The sequence below is a fragment of the Rattus norvegicus genome, chromosome 14 (genome assembly GCF_036323735.1).
Source record: "Rattus norvegicus strain BN/NHsdMcwi chromosome 14, GRCr8, whole genome shotgun sequence".
NCBI classification, from domain to species: Eukaryota; Metazoa; Chordata; class Mammalia; order Rodentia; family Muridae; genus Rattus; species Rattus norvegicus.
Genome location: NC_086032.1, coordinates 41,154,148 through 41,181,057, shown reverse-complemented (window position 1 = coordinate 41,181,057; position 26,910 = coordinate 41,154,148). Strand labels below are relative to the sequence as shown.

Here is a 26,910-nt window from a genome sequence, read left to right as displayed (position 1 = left end):
TGCTTGCCACATTCTCTTAATTTGTACTGTGGAGTTAGGAACCTAAGCTCCGTCTGCTTTTCTAGTAAAGTCTGGTAATGTTCTGTGGTTGCTGTAATGGATGAGGGCAAGGGGAGTTAGACTGTATCTGTATTGCCAAGACCATTGGAAATATAAAGGCATAATGGCACTGATTTTTTAAATTGGTATTTAGCAGTATTAATCTGAAGCACAATTAATCAGTATAATAATTTCTGCAGCCAAGGCTACAATGAGAAACCCTGTCTTGAAAGGACAAAAAAAGAAAAAAATTCTGAAATACATCTTCAACAATTTTGTAACATATTTTCTAATATCAACATAAACTGCCTAATTTAATGTTCTTTATCCTTAAAAGATTATCATTTACTATACTTGGTATTTCCTTCATTGTCTTTGAAAGACATCTATTTACTTATGTACTGTACACCTACCTATGTAGATGTCTGTGAGTGAGCGTGTGCATGTTTATCAGTGGGTCCTGCACCCGTGAGCATGCATGCAGAGGCAGAAAAGGGCGCAAGATCCCTCAGAGCTGGGCTTATGTTCGCAGAATGGGCTGAGATCCGAACCCCCTAAGTCAGTTCCTCATCCACTTTAAAAACTAAATATAATTTCTTATTGGCAGGTTGTAATTATACATATTTATGTGATTTTCCTTAATTGATAGATCTCCAGGGGTCAAGTGACTGTGCCTAGTGGGCGTCTGCTCAGCAGTGGCCTCTCAGGTGACAAAGGCTATTGCTGTAGTAATTATGGGTGTCCAGTATAATGTTGAAATAGGAGATCCATTTTGTTATAACGGTTCATTTGAAGTGGTGGTGACTGGTAATCCGAGCCTTCCTTGTCACTAACTATGATGCTGCTAATGCTTATTTATCTTTAAAGTTTGGAGACATGAGATTTCTTCCTTGCTGATAGGATGCTTTTCTTTCAGCAACACTTCTCGTTGCCATAAATGAACTTCGCAGGAGCGCTCAAGCGAATGGGACATCATTTTATAAGTATGGTATGTAGTTCAGAACCAGATACTTACTTCTTTTTATCTGCTTAAAATATGTAGTGCTGTTGCTTTGTTGCTAACAGAAGGGACAAAGCACACCTCACTGTCTTCTCATAAGACAGATCAGCTCTGTTAGAGAATTTTGAGCATAGGAATGTTTTCTCTCTGGACTTAGGTGAGCTGTTACATTTCTGCATATGCCTATATAATTTGGAAAGATTGTATAAGTTATTAGCACTTAAGATTAAAAAATAGGGTTTTAAAACTATGGTCTTTCATACATTCTTGTGCTGATGGGTACTTATTGAAATGACGTCTATTGGGTCAAATTACGTTTTCTGAAGTCTTCTTTCTTGTCTGTTGCCCCAATGATTAAGTCATGGAGAGTCGTGATCCGAGTACAAATGTTATTCTATTGGAGGACACTGCGGCTGTCCTAGGAGTGATGATAGCAGCTACCTGCATGGGCCTTACCTCCATAACAGGTAAACAGATCTGCAACTACACATGGCTTTCTTCTACTACCTAATTCTCTGATATATGGGAAGTTGGTCTTATCACTGAATAATTTAAGATTATTATACATTAATTCCATATTAATTTTTTATTTATTTGTATGGAACTGGATATCATCATGTTTAGCCTGATTCAGGCAAATACTACCTATTTTCTTTCATCCACAGAATCTAGGGGTGGGTGGGTGGGTGGGTGGGTGGGTGGGTGGGTGTGTGTGTGTGTGTGTGTGTGTGTGTGTGTGTGTGTGTGATGTTGAAAATAGAAAAAAAAATTACCTGAGAGGAAGAGCTATTAAGAAGGAAGGGGGAAGAGAAGGTGGTAGAACGCGTGACTGGAAAGCAAAGGGAAGGCGCTGTTCGTCAGGAAGGAGGGGTCCGCAGGCAGGCTGGGCAGGTGACTAAGGAATGCTGTAATGGATGGGTATGAAGATTAATTTCCTAATCTAACTTTAAAGTTTAGTGGTAAGATATTTGGTCAGTAAAAGTATGCAGATTTTTCTGAGTTAGTGTTCATATGTCCAGATGAGAAGTGTTGTAAGCCATGGTAGTGGTGAGTCAGAGCTGTGGTCCCTCTGAACTCTAAGCCCCTTGCCTATGACAGTATGGCTGCTATTTACTAGCTAATGTCACAGGTCATTAATCTAGTGTGGAGACTTTAATAAATATGTACGGATTGGAGCTCTTAGTCACCTGTCTTCCTGCTCCTGGCACCAGGTATTAATAAGTTCATAGGCATTAATTTTCTTCAGGTCCTTTCCTGCTCATTTTGATAGCTGAGTAAGTCTGTTGAGAACCAAAAGGTAAATTGGAACAGAAAGTTCATTTTGTTTTTTAAAATGAGAGCCATTTGAGTTGATTCAGCTTGTGATGTCAGAGTCCCCAAGGGTCTTAGTTAGAGTGTAGGTGAGCTGGGGCAGCGTTCTCCACTGCTGACTGTGACCTGAAGCAGTGTTCAGAAGTCCCAGTTGATGACCTGGCTGACCTTTACCCTGCTGTTCGTCATAATTGTTACTGAGCAGTTCTCTTTCTCTGGAGAAGGGGTTCCTGGCTCTCAGGACCAGGGTGACCTAGAACTCAGAAGACACAGGTCTGCCTCGCCTCCCAAGTACAGGATCAAAGGCTATGCTGCAGTTTGTGTTTTAAAAGGCAATAGGGCTACTGAGATATCTCAGCAGCTTAGGACACTTAGGCCAAGGCTGATGACCTGAGTTCATTCCCTAGGACCTGTGCAGTAGAATAAAGAACCAGGTCCCCTCAATAGTCTCCTGAGCTCCATACAGACACTGCGGTGTGCATGCATGAGCACACATGCAGACACTAAAGTGGCTCGGTTTGGTTTTCTAAGAAAACTTTCTTGAGGCAATATTTCACTGTGTAGTCCTGGCTAGCCTAGAGCTTCCAATGGAGGCTCAGCTGCCTCAGGCTTGCAGAGCTCTACCTATCTCTTCCCCTAAGTGCTGGGGTTAAAGACCTCAAACACCATCATGCCCCAGCTAACTTTGTTTTGTAGAATAGGAAAAGTATTAGCAGTCATTAAAAGAAGTAACTAAAGGAACCAGGAATGAATTTCAAATGTCTTTGTTGTTTGCTCTCTAAGGCTCACTGAAGTAATGGGAACTATTTTGGTTTCTTCTGGGATTCTTGTAGGCAATCCATTGTATGACAGCCTGGGTTCCTTGGGTGTAGGCACCTTACTAGGTGTGGTCTCGGCATTCCTCATCTCTACCAACATAGAAGCACTCCTAGGACGATCCATCCAACCAGAGCAAGTACAGCGGCTTACCGAACTTCTGGAGAGCGACCCATCAGTAAGGTCAGCCCTGACTCACGATGTCCTTTGGGTCACACACACACACACACACACACACACACACACACACACACACACACACACACGGTGAACTGTTCCACAAGGGAAGAATGTATATGTAGGAAACTTATAAAGGTTCCCTCACATACAAGTTCTCAGTCTGTCTGCCTCATGGATCAGTCCTAGACGCTGTAATGAAGATAGATGTGCTTGAGTGCACTTGCCTTTCTAAAGCTTCCAAACTGTGGCCAAAATAAATCTTTCATCTTCAAGTTGTTACCTTTGATTCAGGCAAATACTGCCTACAGTGATAAAAAACTAATAAACAGGATTATCTGCTCAAACTTTAAAATAGGAAGGTCTTTAGTTTGTTCTCTGGTCTGGTTTTAGACTGTTTCTGTTGCTATAACAGGATACCAGAGAGCAGGGAATTTCTAAAGAAAAAAGGTTTATTTAGCTCACAGTTCTGAAAGTAGGAAAGTTCCCAGTCCAGCAGAGCTTTCTGTCTGCAGTTAGAAGGACATAAGGAACAGCTACATTAGAACAGAATTAGCCACTGCCCAAGGATTGAGCAAAGGAAGACACATCGCAGCACTTGGTGAGGACACAGTGCAAACGCATGAGTAAATGAGATAGCGCCTTGCCAAGCCAGACAGACTTTATTTTTTTACTTACTGAGGACCGAACCCAGGGCTTTGCACTTGCTAGGCAAGCGTCTTACCACTGAGCTAAATCCCCAACCCAGACTTTATTTTTAACCTGCGTGTCCTGTAACTTTATAGCCACGGAGTCGTCTCAGAGAGTTGATAAAGCTTCTTTGTGTGGATCAGGAATCCTGCACTCAGTTGCTCGAGATCATTCAGGAATTAGAACCCATTGTTCTGATAGCAGTCTTTCTTAAGGTGGCATTCTAGCACAACTCTGTTTTTAGGACCCTGGCTTTATTTCTGATGTAGTCTATAAAGGATGTAAATTGGACTGATCGCAGATAGAAGCTTCCTCAGTTATTCCATGGGAACTAGGGTTGGAGGAAAGCAGAGCAGTAGAGCTCTGCCTCTGGGAGGCAGAGAGGTGCAGTCAGCTCCTAGGCATGAGGTGGAATGGAATGCAGTGTGGCAGCCCTGGTCTGCCTTGCACTAGCTGAGTAATCCTGAGAAAATCACTTCCGTTAGCAGCTGCCTTAGAGTCTGTGCTCTGTGTGGCGCTGAGCGTGTGCTTGGTCACCATTGCCCTCATTAGTCCTGTGGATCAGTTTCACTCTAAGCATAGCTGTGGACTGTGTGAAGGCCCTGCTTGGCAACCCGCACAGGAGCTGCTAGCGCACTGTGGTGCAGCTGTGCATCCGCCCTGGTTTGAGCCTCAGCACCGCAGAGGAAGCGTGGTAGGAAGGAAAGTTATTCGCACACTCAAAACAACTGGTATCAACCAAAGTTCTGGTTTTATAAATGTTGGGAAATTGGTAAGTGGGTATATTATGGGAAGGTTTATAAGATTAACGTGATAATATTTTAGAAAAACACTTTAGGGGCTGGAGAGGTGGCTCAGAGGTTAAGAGCACCTGACTACTCTTCCAGAGTTCCTGAGTTCAATTCCCAGCAACCACATGGTGGCTCACAACCATCTGTAAAGAGATCCGATGCCCTCTTCTGGTGTACTCATATAAATAAAATAAAAAAAAAAAAAAAAAAAGAAAAACACTTTAGGATTAGTAATACAAGTTTTATACGTCACATATATATATGTAATTATAAAAACAGTATTTATTATGCTTACACTTTTGAATGGTATGCACACAGAAACCAAAACATACAACCTGCCTGAGAAGGTGATGAGCTCAGCAGCAACTTTTTGCTGCACTCCAGGGGAAGCTGGGTTCTCTACTGTGGAAGGATAGGTTTGCTGCACTTAGACTTCCATGCACTGTTTGTCATTCTTCACAGGGCAATCCATGATGTCAAAGCCACAGACCTGGGATTAGGGAAAGTCAGATTTAAGGCAGAAGTTGATTTTGATGGACGTGTTGTTACAAGATCATATTTGGAAAAGCAAGATTTTGACCAAATGATGCAAGTAAGTTTGGCATTTATCATCCTCTTTAGTAGTGCATAGCTTTAAAGTCTCCTTTTGTCTTTATGGTCTTACAGTCACTTCAGCTATGAACGTCTTAGTTCCCAATCCCAAGGCGGATAGAGAACTTCATATTTATAGAGAGTCAGCAGAGATGGACAAACCCGAGTCATTGAGTTGTTAATGCTTGTTACATGTGTTGTGTAATTTACTCTCAACAGTCTTGCCTGGTGACGAAATAACATTTATATCCTAACATACAGGCAGACTTAGACAACAGACTGATTAGCCTGTCTAAGATTTCAGAACCATACACACGAAGTCACATGAATCTGATCTTTGACTCTTCTAGACGTAATAAGAACGTCCATGCTTTCTTATTAAGACTACAACCCTGCACCCACCCACTTCACTGTTTTGTTTTCTATGGATTGAGTTACCAGAATCAAAAAACAGTAAGTAGAAAATTCCAGAAATAAGCGTAAACTTTAAATTGCCTTTCTAAACAGTTGTTTGTTCCCAGGCCGTGAATTATCTCTTCCCCTAGCATATCCAGTCTGTATGTGCTGCCCAAGCTGAGCTGGTTGGGGGGAGCAGCAGTGCTCACAAAACTCCCATTACAGGTGTATTATACAGTTGTATTATTAGTGTTAATCTTTTATGCCTAATTAATCAATTCAACTTTATCATAAGTACATTTTTTTTTATATGAAAAAAATGTGACTGGAGAGGAAGCTCGGTAGTTATGAGCACTATCTACTCTTCCAGAGGACCCAGGTTCAATTCCAGGTAGAATCTGCATGGCAGCGCACACTGTCTGTAACTCCAGCTTCAGAAGATCGACACCTTCAGAATGTGTGCGTGTGTGTGTGTGTGTGTGTGTGTGTGTGTGTGTGTGTGTGTGTGTGTGGTTTAGCAACCTATGGACCTTTTATCAAAGATAAAAGTGAAATGCTGTAATTTAAGAAATAATTTATAGAAGCCAGCAATAACAGAAGAAATGTTGCTATTTGGTTTTGTCAGATCTTAACATTTGCTATGAAGGTTGAGTATCCTTACAGAAAATACCAGGGACCTTATTTCTGATTTTCCAAATCCTTTTTTTAAAAAATATTTGCATACATTGAGTGTTCTTAATTTAAAAGTCAAAGGCTTGGTGTTTTGGCTTCATTGTAGTTTGTTTCTTTGTTTGAGATGTGGTCTGTTGTAGCCTAGGGTGGCCTTGAACTCACGTGTACCTCAGGGTAACTGAACTCCTGAAGCTTCTGCTGTACCACCGTGCCTGGGGTGTGTGCTGGGACTGAGTGATGCGGGTGTGTTTCTTACACGTGTCTAGGTCATGTGTGCAAGCCTCCTTAGGGTGGGTGGGAAGGATATGGTCTGGATAGCTAATGTGTGAAAGCCTCCTTAGGGTGGGAAGGATATGGTCTGGATAGCTAAACTTACAAAAGATAAAGACTGCCAAGTGCTCACTCTTCCACTTCCTCAGATAACCACAGATTAACTTCCAAAGTCTGTCTATTCCTCTCCCACATTCAGGACAGCACTTTGTATTGCATCATTTGGTTTGTCAAGATTCACTGTGTAGTCTCACAAGTCTCACTATGTCAGGCTGGCTGGCCTGGGACTAGCTATGTAGATCAGGATGGCCACTAACTCAGAGAGCCCCTAGGCATGCCCACTGCACCCAGAGACCTTGAGTGCTGCCTCCTCTGTCTTTACTCCAAAGCTGAGATCCCTGGGACTATATCCAGCTCTTCTATGCCATTTATCTCATGCAAAAAATAAAATCTTTTACTCTGGTTTGAGTTGTTTACTTCCTAGACTGAAGCATAGGTTAGCTGTTTGTATCGTCATGGAAGATCACTGACCTAGCCATTCGTGGTGAAGGTCTGCCTTACCGTTAGCTTGCAGTGCTCACCCTGCCTAGCATTCTTCTGAGTTGTTTAGAAACGGGATTCAGAGCCTTGACCTGATTTTCTTTTTTATTAGGATTAATGGTGCTACAAATTTCGCATATACCGCTATAACTTTAAAATTCTATTTTTCTGCTTTTGTTTTCTTTATAGGAGATCGAAGAAGTGAAAACTCCTGAACAATTAGAAGCCTTTATGCTTAAACATGGAGAAAATATTATTGATACTCTAGGAGCTGAAGTAGACAGGCTTGAGAAAGAGCTGAAAGTAAGATCTTTTTGTCAAGAAATTTTCTCTGCTAACTGTTTTTGGAGTGCTGATTCCATGTAGACACCATTCTCAGTCCGTCAGATGTACACGTGTGTACTCTCTTTACCCCATGACAGTTTCACAGGGATTCATAATGAGCTCAGCCAGGAAAGTGGAGAATATGGTTTGAACCTCTTGAATTCTTATCACTGTTCTTCCTATTGGCCTCTAAGATAGTAAAAAGTACTTTGTCTTTAAGTAGAAAATATTTTAATGCAGGATGGTGGTGTTGCAAGCCTTTAATCCAAGCACTTAGGAGGGAGAGGCCAGCCTAGTTGGTCTACAGAGTGATTTCCAGGACAGCCAGAGCAACACAGAGAAATAACCAATGCCCTCCCTTCCCCTCTCTCTCTCTCTCTCTCTCTCTCTCTCTCTCTCTCTCTCTCTCTCTGTCTCTCTCTCTCTCTCTGTCTGTCTGTCTGTCTCTCTCTCTCTCTCTTTCTTTCTTTCTCTCTCACACACACACACAGGGCATTAGGGAAGAGGAGGAGGAGGAAGTAGAGGAGAGGAAGGAAAGAAAAATAAGATAAAATAAAAATTCTTAAAAAAACTGTCAGATGTTAGTCAAAGAATTAGAGAAGTTAAACATGCCCGTACATTACTCTGTGCTTCCTGTTTTGTTGGACGTAAGTCCACTTTATTAGCTCGTTACTAGTAGTATTGCTTCATATATTAAAAGAAAAAGGAATTATCTTCACTTTATGTGATGGTGATTTGCCTGCATGTATGTGTGTGTTTTTGTGTACCATATAGGGACAGTATCTGCAGTGGCCAGAAGAGGCCATCAGATCCTCTGGTACTTGGTACACAGTTGTGAGCTACTATGTGGCTTCTTGGAACTGAACCTGGGTTCCCTGTAAGAACAAGTGAAGTGCTCTTAACACTAAGCTCTCTCTAGTCACTTACTTGATGGGTTTTTTTTTTTTTAGAAAATGGGAAGTATTAGAAGCTGTAGCTGGCTTAAAGAAAGCTGGATCCCCTTAGATGTCTCTGTCCAATCTGTAATGCTTTTGATAGTTTTGATTAAAGAATAAGAAATGAGTATTATTCCACTGTCTCCTCTGGCCAACCTGAATCTAAAAAAAAAACAGCTTAAATTTGTTTGTTTTTAAATATCATTTCATTGGAAAGAACATTCAAATAGTTGATTATATGATGTGGGCCTTTAATCCCAGCAGACGCAGATAGATCTCAGCCTAGTCTATGTAGTGATTCTGGGACAGCCAAGGTTACGTAGAAAGACTGGGTCTCGAACAAACAGAAACACAACAACAACAAGCACACTGTTAAGTTTAATGTAAGCTACTCAGACAAGCACTTGTCCAGGTCAAGCCTAGGAATTGCAGTGAACATTGGTGTGATTACAGTTGGCACTTCACTACCAGTTATATTTTAGTTGTGGGGGGGGGGGCTAAGGACAAACTTATTTTAAAAACTTAATCCACTTTTTTTCTTCAAAGAGATTTATTTACTTTATGTGTGAGGGCTCTGTCTGCATGTACACCTGCAGGTCAGAAGAGGGCATCAGATCCCATTGCAGATGGTTGTGAGCCACCATGTGGTTGCTGGGAATTGAACTCAGGACCTCTGGAAGAGCAGCCAGTGCTCTTAACCGCTGAGCCATCTCTCCAGCCCACTCTCCACTCGTCTTTGGCACAGACTTGCCCTAGACCATGTGGACTACCAAACTATATGAAGCAGTGCTAGAAACATGTTCGTTTGGATTGGTACTGTTTTGCAGTGACTTTCTTTTCACCATGAAAAGGGACATTAGGATTTTTGGTGCTTCGGTGCTTGACATACGTGAGAACTGTAAAGTGTGCTTGTGTTAATACGTAAGCATTCGGAGGCAGGGCTGCCTGCTGCGTCTTTTATAGTATATTCACATCGATCCCTTTCTTGTAGTTAGCGTAGTTTCTTGTAGTCGCTCCATTCCAGTTATCAGAAAGGATGGGGGGTAGAAATAGGAGGGAAGGTTTTGTTTAGCTATGAATAATGTGAAAATATTTTTCTTTCCAGAAACGAAACCCTGAAGTTCGGCACGTGGATCTTGAGATCTTATAGATAGGAGGAGTGAGTCACATGGGCCGTGGCGACGTCTTCCTTCCCACTGCAGGGGCCAGTGCCGTCCAGAAGCTGAACCTTTCCAGATGGATGGGATGTCTTTCCTGTGCTGAGCAGTTGACCAGACCACAGAACTCAGACTCCTCTCTTCTAATCATGTCTTTGTGCTTCTGTAGGGACATTGGCTGCTTAGGTGACCCACAGTCTCATTTTAGCCAGTCCGAGTTGAATCATGAAATCATGTTTTCTTTCTTAACATGGTACAACGTGTCCCTGGACTTGAAATCTAGGTTACAACTAAAAAGATTGGTCCATGCAAGTTCTGATCTTGAGTATTCTGGCTAAACCTCACTGTGTGGATTTTAAACAGTCACTGTTTTGAAGGCCGTCCTTCCTGCCCAGTTGGTTTTTGACCTGAACACTGAGAGGGGCACTCTCTGACTTCATTATCTGCGGAGGTCCATTCCAGAAGCAGCCCAGTTACTGAATGGAATGAAGACATTTCTGCATCTTCCAGATCCTAGTAGTTGCCATTTTGTAAAATTCCTTCTCTCTCTTTTACCTTTTTCCTTATTTGGTTTAATTTTTGTAACATTACAGACATAATCCTAAATGTCTGACTTTTTTTAAACTGGCTTCGGTGCCATTGTGTTTATTTACTGGGAAATAATGCATTGTAAATGTTTTAACATTCTGTAAAATGGACTAGAAATATTTATAATTTTATAGGCAGGATAACGTTTTGTTTTTAATTTATTTAAGAGAAGGCACTACTTGTGTAAATCTGAACTATGGGATACCTTTTGCTTTGAGAGAGCAGTAAATCGCTTAGACTGAAACGTGTGTAGTGGTTTTGTGTGCTCACAGAGCCAACAGTGCACCTGATGGCTTGTAGTTCAAGTGGGCGGTTAGCATAGCATATTGGCTGTAACACGTTATAGAAGCAGATAGCTCTCTGGTGACTGAGATGTTGAGTCTCAGTCAGTAACTAGAGACTCGGTGAAAGCTGCAGCTGTCTGCCCAGACAGCTCATGAGCTGTGTGGGAGTGGCAGCTGCCCTGTTGGGGAGAGTAGTGGACGAACAGCCCTCGCACCCCTGTGAGCTCAGGGGCTCCAGACTTTCTGAGATGGAAGTTTGTGTACTATAGAAAACTGTAATGTGGAAACAAAAAATAAATCTCTGATTAAAGGATTTGTAGCGGTAGTTTTCATCAGAAATGACACTTGGTGGAAAATAGTGAGCATCTGTGTGTGCAGCCATAGGGAGCCTGCTTGTTATTCTTACCTTAGTTCTGGTGGAGCAGGGCCTCTCTGTGGAGGTCAGGCTGGCCTGCAACTCACTACATAGAGGAAACGGGCCAGCCGGATAGCTTGTTAGGTAAGAGTGCTGGCTACCAAGCCGTCCAACCTGAATTTGATTTCTAGGACCCACATGTGGGTACAGAAAACTGCCTATTCCACTCGTGTGGTGTGGTATGCCCTCCTCCCCCCCATATATGTGATGAAATTTAACTTTTTTAAGGAATAAAATTGCTGAAGCACCCGCCTAGCATGTGGAAAGCTGGGGCTTGACCCACAGCCAGCAGCAGCTCCCCAGCGCACGCAAGTAACCTAGAGCTTGCTTCCCTGTTCTTCCAGGTTCGCATCCCTCACTGCCTAATAACTACTGACCTGACTTCTTGCTTTCCGGTTCCGCCTGGTCTTCCATGCTTAGTATTCACTCCCTGCCACTGGCATATGGGAAAGAGCTGGCTGTGTCCAATGAACTTAGTAAAACTCTTTTGAATTTTTCAAAAAATTGGATAATGCTAATTAAATCCTCAAAGCAGATATCCAGAAGTTATTCCAAATAGCATATTTTTTTTAGGACCTAAAGAAGTGCTTGCCTGTGAGGCACAAAAGGCTTGAGCTGAATTCTTCAGAGCTTGTGTAATTCTGGGTGTGCTTCCACAGGTCTGCAGTTCCAGTACTCTTGTGAAGTGGGAGGCAGGCACAGAGTGTCCTAGAAGCTCAAAGACAGGTGGGCTTGATGTGCACAGAGGTCAGAGGTGATCAGCAGAGTGACTGTCTCAAGGTGGACTGCAAGGACCAAGATTGACCTTTGACCCCCTCCCCATACATATTTGTACACTCTACTCATATGACTTAAGTGCATATGTGCATACATATACAGAAAGACCAGTTCCTCACATTTCTTTTAATTTTTGAATCTGATTTGGGTTAAGCATATAACCTTAAATAATAACTTGAAAATATGTCTTTCTTGTTCTAGTAGTTTAGGAGGCTTCATATAAATTTGGCATAAAAGGATGCAGCATGTCTGGAAGTGTGTGTGAAGACAGGAAATGGATGACCCCATTTTTTTCCTCTGAACTAAAGCCAAATTACAATTTTAAAACCAGAACCAATGAGATGGATTAGATAAAAGGACTCACTTGCTGCTAAGCCAGATGACCTGAGTCCGTCACTGACACACACATTTGTGTGTTTAAATGCTATGAACCAAAGCAAGACTTAGGTAAATATTTAATTAAAGAAAAACAAAAATAAGAATTTAGAAAACAAGACCTTAGTTTTTAAGAAAGATGCATAAATTATCCAAGTTTTAAATTTCTTTTTTAAAAAAGTATAATCTTCCAGCACGCCATTAATCCCGCACTTGGGAGGCAGAGGTAGGTGGATCTCTGAGTTCGAGGATAGCCAGGGCTACACAAGGAAACCCTGTCTGGAAAAACCAAAACCAAAAGAGCAATTAACTTATCGATTGATGGTGTGTGTGTGTGTGTGTGTGTGTCTGTGTGTGTGTGTGTGTGTGTGTGTGTATGTGTGTGTGTATGTGTGTGTATGTGTGTGTGTATGTGTGTGCGTGTGTGCGCCCAGTGCATACGCATTCCAGCATGGAAATCCGAGCACAGCCTTGCAGGAGTTGGTTCTCTGTTTCCCCCTCGTTTCTGAAGCACTGTAATACTAAAAATTATATTCATACCTTCTGACAGGATTTGCCATTCATTATCCTACATATAAATGTTTTCTTGGCTTCCCAGCGTTCAATAGTGACAGTGAGCTCATGCAGGTGAGGCTACACCTCGTGTTGGCTACAGCACAATTGCTACATATGCAAGCTGTCCTGCCTCACTGGTGGCCCAGGAGTAGGCTGGGATTACGGACCTGAGCCGCCGGTCACTTTTACATGGATTCCAGGGAGTGGAACTCAGGTTATCAGGTTCGTGGGGCAAGCACTTTTACCCTGTGGGCCATCTTGGCAGCCCAAGAAATCTTTACTAAGTAGAATGTCTTGGTGGCCAGGAGTCTCCATTGTCTCCATTGTGAATGCTAAGGAACCCCTGAATTAGAATCAGTTTCCTAAGGTTAATCCCAATCCCCGTTTCCCCTCCCCCATACTCAAATATCCCCAATTACCCCAAGAGTTTGGGGTGCACAGCTTTTCAGTGCCGCTTTGATATTTTGTAGCTGGGTGATGCTTTTGCTAAAAGTATCATGGCCTACAGAGACGCTTCAGAGAGTGGCATGGGCATCTGGAGTCTGTACTATCCTCTCAGATCACATTTGTGAAGCCTTGCTGACATTTCTCTCAGATGTGATGACCCCCAATTTGCCAAACTGTCAGAAGTCAGTGAAGCGAAGAATTGAAGGTACAGCGTTCATTCAGAGATTGTTGGCCCCGAGTCCCACATCCTGCCTCCGAGATGGAACTTTGGAAAGCATATATATTGAAGATTCGTTTGACTCTTTTATACGTGCAATTTTTAAATTTCATTCCTAGACTTGGTTTTATGGGAAAAGGAAATTTTCATCTCTATTTCATTGTGTTTTGTCTGTCTGATTTAACTGACAGATTAAAAGAGTCCCAGCCTCTCCGGATTTACTTTGCCATAATGTGACAGGTAAGTAAGAGCAACCCACCTCTTAATTGGGATTCCCCCCCCCCCCAAATAAATGAATGGCTTTTGAACATGTATCCTTTTTTTCTTAACATGTTAAAGAGCTAAAATACGTGATGTCTCATTTTACCCTAAAAATGATAGTCACACCTTCTAACAATCTGTCATTCATGATCCTTCTTATAACTGTTCTCTTGGTCTCACAACATTAAATAGTAATTATTAGCATATGGCTAGGACATATTTTACGTTTGCTAGAGTACAATGACTGTCGTGGCATTTGTAGGGAACACTCTCCCAGCCCAAACATTTTCCACCTAGGAACAACTGATATTACAAGTATTTGGCTTGGCCTGGGAGGACCTCAAATATGTGTTCGCACATGGACTTCCTTCCTTTGTTCTACAAGGGCTGTAAAATACCGTATACCAGCGAGCGCTTGTCCTTAAAGAGTACTCAGCAAGGCTGCAGAGGCTCAGTTTCTTAAAAGCACTCACTGCACATCAGCTACGTCAGCTACATCGTCGAGCTGCTCACAGCCATCTGTAGCCTCAGTTCCAGGAGCTTTGGCTCCCCCTGGCCTCTGGGCGCATCGTGCACACGGACGTTTCATACACATGAAAACAAAGCCCTTCAAAAGAAAAATTAGAATTCAAAAATGAAGAACCCTCAACCAGTTCCCCATTTTGCGTTAACTGAGAGTCACCCCGTTTCCCAGAGGATTATGCTGTGTTCTATGGTAGCTCCCAGTAGCAGGACATTGTTTAGGTGAACTCCGACTGCATTGGGCATGGTTTTATGTGCCCTGCTGCCGCTGTGATCACTGGCTAGTGTGGTGCAGACACAGAGCACTTCTCTTGGCACAGGCAGTCCCTTCGTATGTCTCCATCGCGGTGACGTCACCCTAATCTCTCTACTGTCTGCTGTCTGTGGCACACAACGGAGTAGAACCTAACCTGAGGAAGAAATTGTAGCTTTTTGTCTTAGTTGGGATTTCTCTATGTGAAGAGACAGCACGACCAAGGCAGCTCTTATAAAAGAAAGTGATAGTGGTGCTTACAGTTTGAGAGGTTAGTCCATGATCACGGGGGAGCAGGGGGAGGAAGCACGGTGCAGGGGCAGTAGCTGCAAACTTCATATCCCACTCCACAGGCAGAGAGCTCCTGGGCCTGGTGTGGGCTTTTGAAACTGCAAAACCCACCCCTTGTGACATACTCCCTGCAACAAGGCCACACCTTCGAATCCTATTCTGTCTTAAATAGTTCACCAACTGGGGACTAAGGATGCAAACATATGAGCCTATGGGAGCCATTCTCACTCAAGCCACTACACTCTTCCCCCGTGTGTCTGGATATGTGGTATGCGAATGTATGTGTGTAGGTGCACATGCAAAACGTGTGCAGCACAGTGGCCTCTAAATGACATTGGGTGACTTTAGTTGCTCTCTATTTACTGAGTCTCTTACTAAACTCAGAGCTCACCAACAATGGCTAGTCTAGCCTTTCAGCTTGTCCCAGGGATCCCTGAGTGTTGGGGTTACAGGTGTTCTTCCGGCCTGTACAGCTTTTACGTGGACACTGGGAATTGGAACTCTGGTCCTCACTTGCAAGGCCAGCAAGTACTTTATCCACAGAGCCATCTCCAAGCCTGGCTTGGCTCTGACAAAATTGTATTGCTATAACTAATTAGCTTGAGGACCATTTAAGGACACCAACTAGTGTTATTTTGTACAAGTAAATTTGTCATTTAGAAAATGAAACATTTGAACTCCCACCTCTGGTTCAGTCTAAACATTCAGGGACAGATGGGTCCTAAGAACTGTTCCTGAGCTCTCAAAAATTCCTGCCCAGACTGGTAATTTATGTGACTCTGAGGGTTTGTGTCAGTTTACTCAATGCCCACCCAAGCATCGCCAAAAAGCTTTCACAGGTGAAAACTGGAAGTCAGTGTGCCCAGGTAACTCAAAAGGAGTTTTCTGTTTCTAAGAAATGAGCTCTTGAATGTTGTGTAAATTAGTCTGTACCTGGAGGAACTCTCAGCATAGTGAAATGCTGCTGTTCTGGACGAATGCTGTCATCTGCTCCAATAAATTCTATTCAAAAGAAATGGACTCTCAGACCCTCCTGGAGCTCTGATGGTCAGGTTGAGGTCTGTGGAGCATTAAGGGGTTGGTCGTCTTACCACTGCAAGCACTTGAAGAACAAGGAATCACTTGGATAGATCTGAGTTCCTTTTAAAACATTTTTTTGGGGGTTGGGGATTTAGCTCAGTGGTAGAGCGCTTGCCTAGCAAGCGCAAGGTCCTGGGTTCGGTCCCCAGCTCCGGGGGTGGGGGGAAAAAAAAAAGAATGTAAAACATTCTGGAGAGATGGCTGGAGAGATGACTCAGCAGTTAAAGCTGTGCCCCAGCCAACCCAGATTTAATTCCCAGCAACCATCAGATTTGCGTGGCTGTGTTCTCTCCTGCTGACACTTCTCACTGGCCTATTTTCTGTGCTCTATAAGAACCTATCTCAAAATTTACTGAATAGTGTGTTATACAAGGTTCCAGTTTGGAACCTTCTAGAAGGAAGTATGATGGTAGTATTACCAGCTGCATGAGCAGACTCCTTCCTGATGGTCTAGGGTATGGCATATTGGTCATCTCGCCTAAGAACCATGTAGCTGTGGCCTTTGGCTTTCTTGGGGGGCCTCTAAGGCCATGCGATTGTCAGCACATCACAGACCAGTGATGGCCAGGCTAGCTCTAATGTTGGGAGATGTAGAATCCTAATCTGAGCTCACTTAGTAGCATCCTGAGCAACTCCTATAAATAGGTGTTGGCTTTTCTGGATTCACCTATGCTTCTCAAAGAGCATGGCCAGCCAAATTCCTCGAATTTTATAATCATAACATTTATTACTCATTTAAGAAAACATACTTGATGGGGTTGGGGATTTAGCTCAGTGGTAGAGCGCTTGCCTAGGAAGCGCAAGGCCCTGGGTTCGGTCCCCAGCTCCAAAAAAAAAACAAAAAAACAAAAAAAAAAAACATACTTGAGGGGCTGGAGAGATGGCTCAGTGGTTAAGAGCACTGACTGCTCTTCCAGAGGTTCTGAGTTCAATTCCCAGCAACCACATGGTAGTTCACAGTCATCTGTAATGGGATCCGATGCCCTCTTCTGGTGTGTCCTAAGAGAGCATCAGTGTACTCACATAAAATACATCTTCAATAAATAAATAAATAAATAAATAAATAAATAAATAAATAAATAAATAACATACTAGAGCAGTGATTCTCCAATCCAGAGCAAAAAGAAAAAGCAAACATTAAAAACACATATGTGGCTCTCTGCTGCTCCCTGTTCTAGAGACAGCCGCATCTCCTTGTGCAGTGCCAGCCTCGTCTCATAGACAAGATGGTGAAGGTCGGTGTGAATGGATTTGGCCGTATTGGGCGCCTGATTACCAGGGCTGCCTTCGGCTCTGCATCTGGCAAAGTGGACATTGTTGCCATCAATGACCCCTTTATTAACCTCAACTACATGGTCTACATGTTCCCGTATGACTCTTCCCATGGCAAGTTCAACGGCACAGTCAAGGCTGAGAATGGGAAGTTCGTCATCAACGGGAAGCCCATCACCGTCTTCCAGGGGCGAGATCCCGCTAACATCAAATGGGGTGATGCTGGTGCTGAGTATGTCATGGAGTCTACTGGTGTCTTCACCACCATGGAGACGGCTGGGGCTCACCTGAAGGGTGGGGCCAAAAGGGTCATCATCTCCGCCCCTTCAGCCGATGCCCCCATGTTTGTGATGGGTGTGAACCACAAGAAATATGACAACTCCCTCAAGATTGTCAGCAATGCATCCTGCATCACCAACTGCTTAGCCCCCCTGGCCAAGGTCATCTATGACAACTTTGGCATCATAGAAGGGCTCATGACTACAGTCCATGCCATCACTGCCACTCAGAAGACTGTGGATGGCCCCTCTGGAAAGCTGTGGCGTGATGGCCGTGGGGCAGCCCAGAACATCACCCTGCATCCACTGGTGCTGCCAAGGCTGTGGGCAAGGTCATCCCAGAGCTGAACGGGAAGCTCCCTGGCATGGCTTTCCATGTTCCTACCCCCAATGTATCCGTTGTGGATCTGACCTGCCGCCTGGAGAAACCTGCCAAGTATGATGACATCAAGAAGGTGGTGAAGCAGGCGTCTGAGGGCCCACTAAAGGGCATCCTGGGCTACACTGAGGACCAGATTGTCTCCTGCGACTTCAACAGCAACTCCCACTCTTCCACCTTTGATGCTGGGGCTGGCATTGCTCTCAATGACAACTTTGTAAAGCTCATTTCCTGGTATGACAATGAATATGGCTACAGCAACAGGGTGGTGGACCTCATGGCCTACATGGCCTCCAAGGAGTAAGAAACCCTGGACCACTCACCCCAGCCCAGCAAGGATACTGAGAGCAAGAGAGAGGCCCTCAGTTGCTGAGGAGTCCCCATCCCAACTCAGCCCCAACACTGAGCATCTCCCTCACAATTTCATCCCAGACCCCCATAATAACAGGAGGGGCCTAGAGAGCCCTCCCTTCTCTCTTGAATATCATCAATAAAGTTTGCTGCACCAAAAAAAAATCAAAAAAACAAACAAACAAACAAAAAAACACATGTTTCAGAGGCTGGCCTCCTTTCTGCTTTTTTCCTGTGTGTCCTCTGCTCACATGCACTTCCTGAAATGGTCTGCACACACCTATACCACCTGCCTTGTTGCTTCAAATGTTTATTCCATTGCTGCTTCGTCAGTGACGCTTTTCCCGTACCAAACAGCAAGCCCTCTCCCTCTCCCACCTCCTGAGTCTTGTCCCTGATTGGTTTGGCCATGGCACTTCATGGTTTCCTTTTGTTGATCCACACCAGAATGTAAGGTTCTCGAGAGCTGCCCCTGGGGATGAGGTATTGTGTAACTGACCAAGCTGGAATAATATCTCATGCTTGATGGTTGGCTCTAGAGGAGAGAAGGAGGAGAAAAGACACACTATGCAGGACTGCACAAGAAGGGAACCCTGCAGATGGTCACCAGACATCTGGTGTAAAAATAGATCTATCAAATCTTTTAAATGAATTCACACTAATTTTCACATGGCAAACTGTCTGAAGACAATCTAACATGCTGATGATGCATGCGCAATTCATGACGGAGGACAGTTTTGTAGTGGATATGAAGTACCTAAAGGATAGCCATGCCCTTTGACCCCATCTTTCCACCTCTGGAAGCATGGCTGTTAGGATTTGGATATAAAACGGCCCCCAACCACTGTTCTCTAAAAGATGCCCCTCGCCATGTTGGTGCTATTGAGTGTTGATTGGATCATGGAGGTTAGATGGCTGTTAGGAGGTGGGGCCCAGTTAAAGGGGTAGGCCACCAGAGCCATGCCTTTAAAGGGAGTGTCTTGTTTGGCCCTTCTCTGACCCTGCCTCCTGTCTTCCATGAGGTCAGCTACCTTGCTCCTACATGCCAGAATGCTCTATGTCATAATACCCCAGAAAGCAATGGATCGAGCCGACCACAGGCTGAAGCCTTTGAAACCATCAGCCAGAATAAACCCTAACCCCACTTAAATTGTTTCTCAAGTATTTTTGTCACAATTACCAAACAGCAAGATCTAATGAGAGACTTTTGTCAGCCTGGAAAGAAAGCAGTTTAGTAAGACAATGCAGTAACCCTCTCTCCTTGTGGCTTGTTTTCAAGGGGTTTTGTTGCTTAAAATAACCAAAAACATTAAATGCAAAATCCCAGAGACATTTCACATTGCAAATTGTCTGAGGACATCACTCCCCTGCCTCACCCCACTCAGGACGTGAAACTTTACTTGGATGCCCATGTCTAACCTCCACCTGCTCTTCAGTTGCTGAGTGACAGCTCAGCTATCACAGCTGTGGCACTGTCTCAGTTCTGGTCAGTCACCAGTTTACTTGACAACGGACAGGTCCAAGGTCCAAGGGTAGGTTATGCCTGGAGGCCTATTAAGCTGTAGTGTTGAGTAGAGTGTAGTAGCTCACATCTGTAATCCTCTTGGTGAGGACACTGGGGCAGGAGGATTGCCTGTCTGTGCACCAGTGAGATGGATCTCTTTCCAAAGACAAACAAACAAACAACAACAAAAACCACATTGTAGTTCTCTCATTAAGTATTGCGACACTAAGCGTCAAACCCAGACCTTTGCTTATGCTAGGCACATGCTCTACCAGGGAGCGGAATCTCTGCCTAGTGATTATTTTTGGCAGATTTCCTTTTTTATAACGTATTGTTTGAAATTATAATTACAACATTTCCCCTTTTCATTTACCTTTCCATCCAGTTCTTTCATGATTCCTCCTTTGCTCCTTCAGATTCAGATTCATGACATTTTTCTTTAATTGCCACAGACACACAGACACACAGACACACAGACACACAGACACACACAGACACACAGACACACAGACACACAGACACACACAGACACACAGACACACACACACAGACACACAGACACACACACACACACAGACACACAGACACACACACACAGACACACAGACACACACACACAGACACACACACAGAGTCCTAAATACATAACTGTATATACTCTCGGAGCTGGTCACGTGGTATCGGTAACCAATTGGAGGTCTATTCCCTGAGGAAGATTGTTTCTCCTACTCTCAGCTCTCCTGACTTGTCTGGAGTCCTAGGCTTGAGGCCATGAGCTCTCTTCCTGCCCTGTTAGCGTGTCTCTTGGCAGCGCCGTTGTTCAGGTCTTGCTTGGGCATCTGTGTTAATGAGACTTTGCATTTCTAGGAGACACAATCTCTCCGTACGTTTTCTGTTCTCTGGCTCTTACAGTATTTCCACCCCCTCTTCCTCAATGAAGGTGCAGGAATTACGTTAGAGATTCTCAGTTGGAACCACACCATCTCTTAGTCTCTGAGTTTCCATCAGTTGTGGTTTTCTGTAATTGCAAAAACAAATGTCTTTCCGGAGGGAGGAGAACTACATTTATCTGCGAGTGTAATCCTTCCATTCATTTAGACATGTCTTCACGATAGCTGCTGCTGAAAACATGGTCCATCTAAACCATGGGACACTATTCAATTAGAAAGAAAACACAATCGTGAAATGCGAATGTGGCTGAATGCTACCAGGAAAGGTCACAGGAGTGAGGTAGCCCAGACTCAGAATTTCCCCTTCTCTCTCGCCTGTGCTCCCTAGCTCCAAGTCCTCAGCTATAAGTGCAGAAAGCAGAAGAGTAGACAGTACCTGTGGGGGGGGGGGGAGAGAAGACAGTGCCTGTGAGGGTTGGGGGAGAGAAGACAGTGCCTGTGAGGTGTGGGAGAGTGGACAGTGCCTGTGAGGGGTGGGAGAGTGGACAGCGCCTGTGAGGTGCGGTAGAGTGGACAGCGCCTGTGAGGGGTGGGAGAGTGGACAGTGCCTGTGAGGGGCGGGAGAGTAGACAGCGCCTGTGAGGGGTGGGAGAGTGGACAGCGCCTGTGAGGGGTGGGAGAGTGGACAGCGCCTGTGAGGGGTGGGAGAGTGGACAGCGCCTGTGAGGGGTGGGAGAGTGGACAGTGCCTGTGAGGGGTGGGAGAGTGGACAGCGCCTGTGAGGGGCGGGAGAGTAGACAGCGCCTGTGAGGGGTGGGAGAGTAGACAGCGCCTGTGAGGTGTGGGAGAGTAGACAGCGCCTGTGAGATGTGGGAGAGTAGACAGTGCCTGTGAGATGTGGGAGAGTGGACAGCGCCTGTGAGGGGTGGGAGAGTGGACAGTGCCTGTGAGATGTGGGAGAGTGGACAGCGCCTGTGAGGGGCGGGAGAGTAGACAGCGCCTGTGAGGGGTGGGAGAGTGGACAGCGCCTGTGAGGGGTGGGAGAGTGGACAGCGCCTGTGAGGGGTGGGAGAGTGGACAGTGCCTGTGAGATGTGGGAGAGTGGACAGCGCCTGTGAGGGGTGGGAGAGTGGACAGCGCCTGTGAGGTGTGGGAGAGTAGACAGCGCCTGTGAGATGTGGGAGAGTAGACAGTGCCTGTGAGATGTGGGAGAGTGGACAGCGCCTGTGAGGGGTGGGAGAGTGGACAGTGCCTGTGAGATGTGGGAGAGTGGACAGCGCCTGTGAGGGGCGGGAGAGTAGACAGCGCCTGTGAGGGGTGGGAGAGTGGACAGCGCCTGTGAGGGGTGGGAGAGTGGACAGCGCCTGTGAGGGGTGGGAGAGTGGACAGTGCCTGTGAGATGTGGGAGAGTGGACAGCGCCTGTGAGGGGTGGGAGAGTGGACAGCGCCTGTGAGGGGTGGGAGAGAAGCAAGGGAGGGAAGAGCGAGCTACGAGTGACTTGAGAGGAGAGATGGGAAAACAGGTGGGACTTTAATTGGGGAGGGGGTGGGAGATAAATACAGAAGAAAGAGGGAGGTGACAAAATAAAGACATCTGAAGAAGTCATACGGGACATCATTCATCTACCTAAGATTACGTAAAGGTTACATATAATACATATGAGACTCTGTATACATATTAGCTTAAATGGCATCTTCCTGTATGGGCTAACAATTCTCCCCCAAGAGCCCTAGCTTATCTAATAAAATCCACAACACCAGGCAGGAGGTGCCTTTTGAGTTGTTGATCAGGGTTCTCCATGAGGTTCTCCAGACATAGACTGTCATGGTTTGTATATGTTTGTCCAGGGAGTGGCACTATAAGGAGGTGTAGCCATGTTGAAATAGGTGTGTTATTGTGGGTGTGGGCTTCAAACCCTTGTCCTAGCTGCCTAGAAGTCAGCCTTCTGCTAGCTGCCTTCTGAACAAGAGGTGGAACTCTTAGCTCCCCAGTCCTACATCTGCCTGGATGCTGCCATGTTCCTGCCTTGATCATAATGGACTGAACCTCTGAAACTGTAAGCCGGCCCCAATTAAATGTCATCCTTATAAGAGTTGCCTTGGTCATGGTTTCTGTTCACAGCAGTGTCGTGCCCAACCTCGACCAGCAAGGAAGACATGACCAGCGAAGGTCTTCTTCAAGCAGTTTATTTAGGAATCTTGTAAAAGCTTCTGACCACGGGGAACCCCCACACCACACTTAAATAACTAGCGCTGGCCAATCCTAGCAAGCTACTGGGGATAGCGGGTAGGCTGTATCTATGCATAAGCGACCAGGCTGAGCGGGCCTAGCCAAATAAGGACTTGTTTATCTCCTGGAGTGCTCACCATCGGGAAGGTGGAAGGCAGAAACCCGCGCCATCTTTGGGGCTTGGGGCTTCGCAGCTCCCTACACTGCAGTAAAACCCTAGGACATAAACTATTGTCCTCGGTTGCCTCCCAGAGGTGGAAGGTAAGTATTGCAGAAAAATAAATCGTACTTCAAGGACAGAACCCAGAAGCCCCAGAGCTGGAACTGACCGGAAACTCACTCCCCGAGGACTAGCTTTCATGGCACCAGAAGGCACCATGCTGCCTTCCAAAGGAGGGAAGCAATCAATCCGTCCTACACCTCTCTATGATGCCCATCAACCACAACGATGATCACCATAGGACGTGAATCTAATGCCACAATAGTAGCACACTATTGGCAGAAACCAATCGCCCTCTAATTGATCCGAAGACCTGCCCAACAAGACAGAAACCATTCCTGGTTCCGGAAACACAGCCCACTCCCCGGGGCTAGTGAAGTCCTGGATCTTGGAGGAGAACCCACAACCATCACTTCGTGAAGCCAGCATAATTCCTGGCTACACTCTGAGTAGGTTTTTCCTTTTACTTTGTTAGACAGGCGCTATGTTCCAGCTCAGGCTGACCTGAAACTCGCTCTGCAACCTTTTCTCACCGCGCCCACCTTAAGAGGTGGGATTACAGGCATAAAACACCAATAAGGTCAGTACTTTTCATCTCTTCCCACTGGAAGCATGATGTATACAGAGGTCGGGATTCTCTGAGATGTCCTGAGGGTCTTAGGAGATAACGCCCACAGATGAGGAAAAAGCACCTCGTCACAGCCTTTGGAAGTCTCTGTTGGTCTCACGTGTAGTGCAGTATACAGAGAGTGCGAAGTGGCAGGTGGTCGTGACCGAGGCAGAACAAGGTACACTGGACAATGTAGCGTATTACTGCAAAGTTTCAGAACTGAGATAGGAGGCCAAGAAATACTTCAATAAATATGTATTAGTTTTTTTCAGTTTTCAAACGTGCACGAGATTTGGGACTAGAGATGTGGCTGAACAGATGGCAGCCCTTGATGCTCTTGCAGAGGACCTGAGTTGGGTCATAGCACCCATCTTGGGTAGATTATGATACCAGTAACTCTGTCTCTGGGGATCAAATGTAGCCTTCTGATCTACATACGCCCTCACATACATGTGTGCATATCTGTACACAGCCAGACACACTGACATATAAAACATGTTTAAAGGTTCCCAGGATTCCTTTGTAAACAAAAGTACTACGAAACTAAGATGCATTATTCAAAATTGTCCCAATTTTGTATAAAGAAGATGGACAAGAAAAGTATTGAGCATTAAACTTCTTACATATATATCTTCCACTTCTTTTCCAGATCTATAGATTTCATAAATGAAATCTTAATAAGAAAGGACAGATTAGGGCTGGAGAGATGGCTCAGCGGTTAAGAGCACCCGACTGCTCTTCCAGAGGTCATGAGTTCAATTCCCAGCAACCACATGGTGGCTCACAACCATCTGTAAAGAGATCCGATGCCCTCTTCTGGTGTATCTGAAGACAGCTACAGTGTACTTATATATAATAAATAAATAAATCTTTAAAAAAAAAAAAAGAAAGAAAGGACAGATTACTTTTCATCTGGAGATAATTAAAGACATTTGAGTGTCATAAAACTAAGAAGTTCAGAGCCTTAATTTTGAACTCCTTTTGCTCAGATGAGGAGCGAACCTTCTCAGGAGAGAAAGAGAACGTGTGTTTAAAGTCTTTGAAAACTTGGTCCCTGTACCATAGTCTTGCCCTGAGAACTCTACTCCTGCTACTGGCTGTGTTTGCTCTTCACTGGCTTGCTGGTTATGTCTGGTCAGGTGATGCACCCTTAATCCAGAGTGCCCGTTCTCATTGGCAAACTACCTGCAGTAATATTTACATTATGATTCATATCAGAAGCAAAATTACAGTTATGAAGTAGCAACAAAAATAATTTGATGGTCAGGGTCACCACAACATGAGGAAGTGTATTAAAGGGTCGTAGCGTTAGGAAGGCTCAGAACTGATGCTCTGGAGGGGCTGGTGGGGCGCACTGTCGTTCCTCAGAATTCCTCTTTCTTGTAAAATAAAACAAACTGTCCCTCGACACTGAACAGATGGACAGCACTGGCCATGTATCTGTCGGGTCTGGAGAACTGCAATGGGTTCCATTTTGGAACAATGTTGATAATGTCTACCGTAGCTCTATGTATTTAGCCTGTTTCCTTCAAAATGTGTTGTCAAGATATTGCTTCTTCGTAGCATTTTGAATTGTGATTTATCCTCTCTCAGTACAGATATTAATTCAAAACCCCCCAAACCTCTTTTTTTAAAAAGATTTATTTATTTTATGGATGTGAGTACACTGCTGCTCTCTTCAGACACACCAGAAGGGGGCATTGAACCCCATTACAGATCCATCTCATGGGGAGGGGAGGCACCAAAGCCTGACACTATTACTGATGCTATGTTGTGCTTACAGACAGGAGCCTAGCATGGCTGTCCTCTGAGAGGCTCTACCAGAAGCTCACCGAGACAGATACAGATGCTTACAGCCAGCCATCTGACTGACATTGGTCACCCCTATGAAGAGTTAGGGGAAGAATTGAAGGAGCTGACGGAGATGGCAACCCCACAGGAAGACCAGCAGTCTCAACTAACCCGGACCCCTGGGAGCTCCCAGAGACTAAACCACCAATCAAAGGGCAGACACAGGCTGATCCAAGGCTCCTGGCACATATGTAGCAGAGGGCTGCCTTGTCTGCCCTCAGTTGGAGAGCATGTGTCTAATTCTTGTAAGAGAATTGAGCCCCAGAGAAGGGGATGCAGGGCATTTGGACCACCCTCTCAGAGGCAGGGGAGGGGGATGGGACGAAGAACTGTGGGACGGGGGACTGGGAGGGAGACAACATCTGGAATGTAAATAAATAAAATAATCAATAAAAACAATACAGATGGTTGTGACCCACTATGTGGTTGCTGGGAATTGAACTCAGGACCTCTAGAAGAACAGTCAGTGCTCTTAAATGCTGAGCCATTTCTCCAGCTCCCCCAACCTGTTTTTATTGTCATTTCTTTTACTGGATTTGAGATGTAGCTTTTAGGTGGTTTGGTATTAGAAGGAAGGAAGGAAGGAGGATGTCCAACTCACGTGGGAGCGGTTCAAAGCTGTGTAGGTGGTTCTATGTGATCCAGAATTTCCCCGCTTACTCCAGAAGGGAAATGGAGTTACAGCTGCTTCTCACCTTATTTGTTCGGTGGAACTCACACACTGCCCAAGCCTGTCTGGGGTCCTCCAAGAAATCCCCAGCTCTCTTCCCTTCTCTGAGACCCCTGGGACATGTAGTGTCCTGAAGCCTGGCCTGGTGTCACAACAGAACCACCACGAATGCTTGCGCATGTCTTCAGATTACAGGGGGAGTCGTTCAGTCGATGTCCCCCGTCCACATAAACTCCGCTGCAGCCTTCTTGGAGGTTTACATTCTGACATAATTCTGGAATTAACCTTTTCTACGTAAGGACAGTCATTATTATCAGAAAAGAAATCAAATCTTGATCTTCATTCACTATTTCATTGGTATTGCAAATTATGTCTTTTGAAGGACCAGCTAGAGCCTTGCTCCTCAAACTTTACCCTGCTTAGAAATCACTTGGGAATCCCGTTAAAGGGACATTTGCAAGTTTAGTAGATGAGGAGGAAGCCTGTGTCCCATCAAGCTCTTGGCTCATGCACTGTGCTTTCGGTACCAAGGACTAAATTTTCCATGTCTGGATGTCCAGCAGATGCAGGAGCCTCTCCTCTCCTTCAGTAAATTCAGAGTCCTGTACAGATCCTGATTGTGGTTGTAAAACGGAAAGATTGTTCTAAAAAAAAAACCATCATGACTTCTCTTATTTAGAGAGAGTGTGCGCTAGATGTGTATCACTGACAGAATGCGTGGTGTGGACAGCCTGAGATGAACATTGGCTTTCGTTCACAATCTAAGAGGTACGAGTCTGGTCAGCTGATTGATTCCATTGCTTTTGAACACAGATAGAGGCAGACTGTGGTGGTGGAGAACCGAAGGTGGGCAGTTACTTGCTTCTCTGTTACTTTTATGA

At 44.9% G+C, this 26,910-nt stretch overlaps 1 protein-coding gene and 1 pseudogene across 2 annotated transcripts in view; both read left to right on the top strand.

Moving 5' to 3' along the window:
• Slc30a9 (solute carrier family 30 member 9) overlaps positions 1–10,894 on the top strand; it is a 54,698-nt gene extending 43,804 nt beyond the window's left edge. The window contains exons 13-18 of one of the 2 annotated variants that reach the window (XM_006250963.4): positions 956–1,027; positions 1,399–1,506; positions 3,184–3,349; positions 5,287–5,416; positions 7,483–7,596; positions 9,658–10,894. In XM_006250963.4, coding sequence (XP_006251025.1) covers positions 956–1,027; positions 1,399–1,506; positions 3,184–3,349; positions 5,287–5,416; positions 7,483–7,596; positions 9,658–9,702 — 635 coding nt within the window. In that variant the 3' untranslated portion in view covers positions 9,703–10,894. The remainder of the gene's footprint in view (positions 1–955; positions 1,028–1,398; positions 1,507–3,183; positions 3,350–5,286; positions 5,417–7,482; positions 7,597–9,657) is intronic. The other variant, NM_001109088.1, reaches the window with a different exon arrangement.
• Positions 10,895–11,043: 149 nt separating this feature from the next.
• On the top strand, positions 11,044–20,873 carry LOC134481843 (glyceraldehyde-3-phosphate dehydrogenase-like; annotated as a pseudogene).
• Positions 20,874–26,910: the final 6,037 nt, after the last annotated feature.